The 6,827-nt window shown below is 32.7% G+C and overlaps 1 protein-coding gene across 1 annotated transcript; it reads left to right on the top strand.

The window, feature by feature from the left end:
- Positions 1-2,910: 2,910 nt before the first annotated feature.
- On the top strand, positions 2,911-5,647 carry LOC132274306 (ethylene-responsive transcription factor ABR1-like). Its single transcript, XM_059775562.1, has 2 exons — positions 2,911-3,938; positions 4,542-5,647. Exons 1-2 carry the CDS (start codon positions 3,605-3,607, stop codon positions 5,312-5,314), a joined length of 1,107 nt encoding a protein of 368 aa, XP_059631545.1. The 5' UTR covers positions 2,911-3,604; the 3' UTR covers positions 5,315-5,647.
- Positions 5,648-6,827: the final 1,180 nt, after the last annotated feature.

The raw sequence follows: 6,827 nt of genomic DNA, 5'->3' as shown, positions 1-6,827 counted from the left end.
TTATTATTTTAATCTCTCTTAAGATGTGGCGAGCGTGTGCTCAACAACAGAACCCTTATTATTGTTTTCTTTACGGCGTATCCATTGACCAAATTTTATAAAGACAATTTTGCCATTCCCGTGTGGCAACCCATCCTCAGGGAGTAATACGACGGGAATTAGCCCCTTCCATTTTTCTTTCAGCGGGCGCTGCTTGCTCCAATAAGGTGCCCTCATAGTAGTACCAGTTGGAGGGCTGGGACAATGGGCTAAAAACCTTAAGAGAGCATAATTCGTTCAGGGGGAGCTCAATGGCTCTGCGATTAACACACTTTCAATAGCTTTTTGGTGCGTAAAATGTAATACTACCTCTATTCCATATTAGTTATCCTTTCTAAAAATTTTGACTCACAATTTTTTTTGAGTTAAGGTTAACGAAGCAGACATCTAATATGGAATATAGGTAATATATAAATATATACTAAAAATAATCTCAAATGACTCAAAAATAAAAAGTGGTAGTGTGTCAAAAATTTTGAATTGTAAACTAATATTGGACGGAGGGAGTACAATTTATTACTATAATATAAGGGTATTAATCACTTTCCGGCATCGGCAAACGGGTTTAGGAGAGATCAAAGTAATTAAAAAACGATTTATTTATGTGTAATTTGTCAAAACATCAGGGAAGTTAGTATAATTTATCCTAATTTTTTAGCCAAATAAGCAATGTAAGATGTTGGTTTTTTTTTTTTTTTTTTTTTTTTGAAAGTAAGCAATGTAAGTTGTTGTAACAGCTGCATTGCTAGTTGTCCGTACTGTGTGTGTGTGTGTGTTTTTGTGTGAGAGAGAGAACATGTGGAAATCCTGTCATACTTTAATTTAGATGGTCTCCATTCCCTTTTATAAAACTTGCTGAAGAGTTCTGCAATTCAAACATGACAAATTTAGTTGGAATAGGTACCGTTATCTTTAAGCCCATCACCGACGACAATAACGCACGTGTTCTTCACATTCTATATTCTTTTCCACGTGTATTATTGGATTTTTAATGCTTTTATTGAAACACAAAAATTTATTACATTGGATTATAATTTCCAAAATATAATTAAAAAGAAAATTGTCAATTGCGACGGTTGCTCCGTTGAAGCAGGTGAGTTTTATAATGGACTCCACACATTTAATTAGTTGAGACTTTGATTTTAGTACTCCTTATTTTTAGAATATATTTATAAAAGAAAAAATATTTTCAAAATTTTGAATGGATCAAATACGCTAGTTATAGGAACTTAAAAAAAAAACTAATAATCTAGAAGAGTGGGAGCTAATTCAAGAGCAGAAGCACAAAATCGACAAAATTAAATCATAAACAGTGAAAATTTGAGCAAGAATACACGTAAAATGTGAGAGCGAAAGGAATAAAGATTATCTCTAAAAAAGGAAAGGTCCTGTACACCCACCAATTATTAATATGACATCATTACTATTGAGAGAATTCAATCCAATGGTTGGTGAGTGCCCACGACCTCTCCTCTCCGTAAGAGAATCATTGTCAGAACAAAAAAATGCTAAAGATAAACGCCATCCACTTAAATTAATCGTATGACTTAATCTACTGGTATTTGACCGAGTAAGACATATTTATTATTGTGTACAATTAATGCATTATATTGGATGATACTTTCAAAGTGTTCAATGCCATAAGCAGAGACGTGTGTTGATCGTATAGAGCAATTACAATATCATCATTGAAATAAGGTGTTTTGGTGATGCAATGGTAAACTCTTTACATATTCAACCATTTGTGTCACATGAAAATGGTAAATGCGTTATAAATTTGTAACCTATGAATCACATTGTTGAATTATCTTATGCATTATTACCACCTCTTCAATAACATGAATTTGATCGCTTTATGCTAAGGATTTATATATAAATGCAAAAAGTCAGACACATATAGGTGGATTTTGTTGACCATATTAGAGATAGTCAAGTGTTATAATAATAACGAATTGTCATTAAAAAAAAAAAAAAAAATTCTCTTCTCTCCAATTTAAGAAAAAAATATTTTAATCTTCTTAAATATCCGATGAAATGATATAATTAATAAGTCAATTAAAATGTAGGAGTTTAATGTGAAGACGAATCATGAAAGCCTATAATAGGAAAAGGGTATGGAATAATTTAGGCAAATTGTCAAACATTTTCGTTGGATGACGTTAAATTACTTTCCTTTATAATCCCAAACATTTATTACATTATTTCAATTGAAAGGAAGAGTTAAATTAAAAATATAGAACTTGTTTGGTTTGTAATTCTGAAAACGGTTATCAGAATTCAGAGAACAAAAAATTGTTCTAGAGAACAAACGCAACAAATCAGATTACGTACTTCATACATTCAGAAAAGAAATATCTTAAGAAATGTTGTGATCTCATTCGGTCAGCTTAACAAATTTTGACCTATTTAGTTTGTAAATCTAAAAATAGTTCTAAAAAAACAGAGAATTTTTCAGAGAATTATAAAAGACTGTTATCTGAAAACAAATCTTTTTATAACTGAGTTTTTAAAAAACAGTTTTAAAAAAACTGAACCAAACAGAGTTTTTTTGTATAGTTTTTTATTTTCAGTTTTCTGAGAATAGAAAATTGTTTCCATAATTATAAACCAAATAAGTCTTTTATATTTATCTTAAAATAGATATTTTTATAGTTTTTTGAAAACTGAACTAAACAGAGATTTTTATATTATTTTTACAGTTATAAACCAAGCAAGTTTGTAGGTTTTGCTAACATAAGCAAATGAACCTTATTAGAGGTAAAAAAACAAAAAAGAAAAGAAAAGAAAAGAAGGTATATACTATATATGATGTCACATAAGCCAGTAATTTGCATCTCTCCAAATTCAATGAATATGACTATTTTTCAAAAGTTAAAAAAATAAATTAAAAATAATAATAATAATAAATAATAATAATTCACTCAAGTAAAACCCGATATTGTAAACAATATTGAAGCCCAACTTAAAAAGCCCATTTCATTAAATACCCATAACTTATTTACTGCATTAAAATTAAAACCCAAAATCGAAACCACTAACCCCCAAATTACATGTCGGTCAAGCAACTCAATTCAAACACGACCACTCTCTTATCTCTCTATATTACCGACCTTTAACCTTTTTTGGGGAGCTTCATGCTGGTGATTATCACATCCACATAACATTTCCAGAATCAGTCAAAACCAGCGTGTGAACACATCCGAGTCGGTTACTTAACAAAAGAGAGATTTTATATTCTCTTCAACAATTATTATTCACAAAAGGTGGTGGGCTTCGGAGACTGTATATCTGACGGCTGCAAAAGTTTGAATTCTCAATCTGTTTATATACCCTTTTTCTTTCACAATAATCCGAAAAAGGGTCTTGATAATTCTCCGAAATATCATCTGGGTCGATCTTGTTTTGTCAAATCTCAGCCCGGATTGAATTGGGTTACATATGCTAATCGTTAAAGGTGGCGAACCCAGGGGACTCAGGCGAGAACGTCAGATTTCCGGCGACGGATGAAGGAGACGCGCAGTCACATCAAACTCAGTCACAACAACAATCTCAACCGGTGACAACGATGACCCCCATGTTTTTCGGTTACGGTCAGTCGACGGAATTGTCGGCGATGGTGTCGGCGTTGACTCATGTTGTCTCCGGCCAGAGGTCCGGTGGTGGTGGTGGTGGTGGTGATGTTATGTCGTCGTTTGCTGGCGGTTCGGGGTTTTATTCAGCAAACTCGCCTTCTTCTACTACTTACTCGTCTTCGAGCTCCGGTTCGTGGGGTGGACAGAAGAGAGGGCGTGAAGAGGAGAGTAGTAGTGTTTCTCAGATTTCCGAGCACTTTCAGAGGGTTTATAGAGGGTTTGGTGATCACAGAGGTTTTCACGGAGAGTTATCTTCTATCACAACTGGTTAGTTTTGATCAACACTATGTTATCCAATTATTTCACTATTTATTTATTTATTTATTTTTCCTTCTTCAAATTTTAATTAATTTTCAATTATATTATATTTGGAAGCACGGAATCAACGTTATTGATTCAAAAATTTTCTTCTAATTTCAATGCGTTGATTCAGTGTTTCTTAATACAATAAGAACTAATCCCATAAATATCTATTATCTATGAAAAAAAAAAGTTTTCATTTAAAAATTTGGTTTAATCGATAGCTTAGGACACAATAGTGATCTTGCACTTTTTAATTTTTGTTTTGTTTGGGTTCTATTATTAATATGATGTGCAATAGCTATTTTACTTACCAAAAAAAGGAAAATATATACATAGCTAATAATATATTGCACATAATATTTGGTTTTTATATATATATATGAAAACTATGAAATATTGCATGTATAAGCTATGAATAGTGTATTATCATATGTATTTTGGTTTTCATGAGATATACCTCAACTAGTTAGTATAATTCTTTCTAGGACAATTTTTTTTGATTGTCACATTTATGTTTGATGTGTGTATATGAATGCATATGTTTATAATCTATATCTTTGTTCGCAGTACCGGAGGAAGCTACAACTATTTTACCACCACCCACAACCACCATACTACCCCAAACTCCATCAACTGCGACTAGTACTGTAGTTTCAAATGATCAAGAAACAGGAGGAGAGAGGAGGAGGAGATACAGAGGAGTGAGACAGAGGCCATGGGGGAAATGGGCAGCGGAGATTAGGGACCCACACAAGGCTGCTAGGGTTTGGTTAGGTACATTCGACACGGCGGAGGCAGCTGCCAGAGCCTATGATGAAGCTGCCCTGAGGTTCAGAGGCAACAAAGCCAAGCTCAACTTCCCTGAAAATGTCAGATTAATGCCACCAATCCAAGTTTCTCCGGCGACCCAATTGCCCATTTCTGCTTCTCCGGCGACCCAATTGGCGGCGACACCATCGGTGCAGCCGTTCTTCCAGAACCAGCTGCCATTTCAGGGCTCGGACATTAATGCTAGGGACTACTGGGAATACTCTCAGCTGCTTCAGAGCAGTAGTGATTTTCATGGACCACCACCTTCAAGCTTGTTGCAGCAAATGTTCTTGGCTTCATCAATGGCGGCTTTGCACTCACAATCAATGGCTTTGGCCTCCTCTACATCACCTTCTTATGCTTCATCTTCAGTTTCTTCACCTTCTTCTTCATATCCTTTGTTGTTCTCCGATCAGCAGCAAAGGGGTTTCTTCCGGCCGCCGGAAAGTCAAAATCGAGGCGGTGGGTCAGATTTTCCGGCTCCGCCATGGACCGGTCCCGGCCACTACCCTCCTCCCTCTTCAAGTTGATTAATTTTAGAGTCATCATACAGAGTCTATCAATGAGACAATTCCTACTATTTTTTTATGTGAGAGGGACTGATTTCGATCAGGCTCCATTCGCATACATACAGTTGAATTGATCCGATTGTAAGACTTACGCGTCATATTTCTTAATTTTAAAATTACATCAAAATTTTATGATAAAAAAATACTTATGATTTCATTTTTTTTTTTTTTTTCTTCTGATGAGGTGAAATAGTCACAGAAAATTTTCTTGTTCTTGGTTTATAATTTTGATGTACTCTGTATTCCATGTAACTATGTAAGTTTGTTTTCATTGATTTAATGCTATTTTTATCATATTGTAATGGAAATGAAGATATTATCATGGATGAAGTTGAGGGGAAAAGACAAAACAACACTTGTTAGGCATGATACCAAAGATTTTTTGTCAACTTCGATATCGTAATTATCGATGGAATGATGTAGAAACTAAAAAACATGATGGGATCGAGTTTTATGTTTTTTTTGCTTTACAATTAATCCAAAAAATGTTTGGTTTTAGTGGTGACAATAATCGTTAATTTGTATGTGAACTTAAATTTTTTATTTTATTTTTTCATTTAATTTTGTACCATACCTTCCTCTAGAACATAAATAAATTAAACTAGATCAATTTGATTCGATTTTTTTTTTTCAATTCAGTCTACTCTTGAGTCTAAAAATATAAAACTTCGTCAACTGCAATGATTACAGCAATATATGTAATGAGAGAAAAAAAACGTATGGGTTACAATCAAAACCATCTTATTCTCGAAAAAGTGTGGGTCTTATTCCTTTCACAACATTAAAAAGAAGAATAACATGTCTTATAACTATTGCTTAAGGAGAAAGTTTATTTAAAGTACACCAAAAAACGTGTTCACATGTTGAGTTTTAAATGAAATTTTCAATTGTTGTCCTAATTGAGGACATTTAGTATGTTTTGATCTGATAGTCCAGTGAAATAGTGTCTTAAGTAAATTTTTGAATGTCAAATTTGAACTCTTTACACTTATTAATTTAATTTTTAAACTTTATTACCTTGTAAAAAAAATAATATAAAAACATGTACATGTATTATATAAGGCTTTAAGGAATTATTACTAATTAGGATGGTAGTGGACCAACTTGATGTAAATCCCATTATTTAAAGCACATTATATTATATACTGTGTGTGTATATATATATTCACGCACACGACATATAGGATCTCTTACTCGCATTTAATTGTCATCCTACTATGTATGAATTAAATCTTAATAACAAAATATAAATTATTTATATATATATATATATATTTGAGGATGAAGAAGGGAAGAGAAAGTGGATCAGGTCTAAAGTCGTACGGAGCATTAATTTGTTAAAAAAATGGAGGGAGAGGAGAAATCTAGAAGCGTACCAAAATCTATGTACTGAATATAATAATAGTATTGAAAATATATATATATATATATATATATGTATATATATTTATATATAGATGTATATAAATAATAA

This window comes from Cornus florida, unplaced genomic scaffold, assembly GCF_030987335.1.
Source record: "Cornus florida cultivar Cherokee Brave unplaced genomic scaffold, ASM3098733v1 CherokeeBrave_3.0.0_Hap2_Chr09, whole genome shotgun sequence".
Taxonomy (NCBI): Eukaryota; Viridiplantae; Streptophyta; class Magnoliopsida; order Cornales; family Cornaceae; genus Cornus; species Cornus florida.
This window is presented reverse-complemented; position numbering and strand designations above follow the sequence as displayed.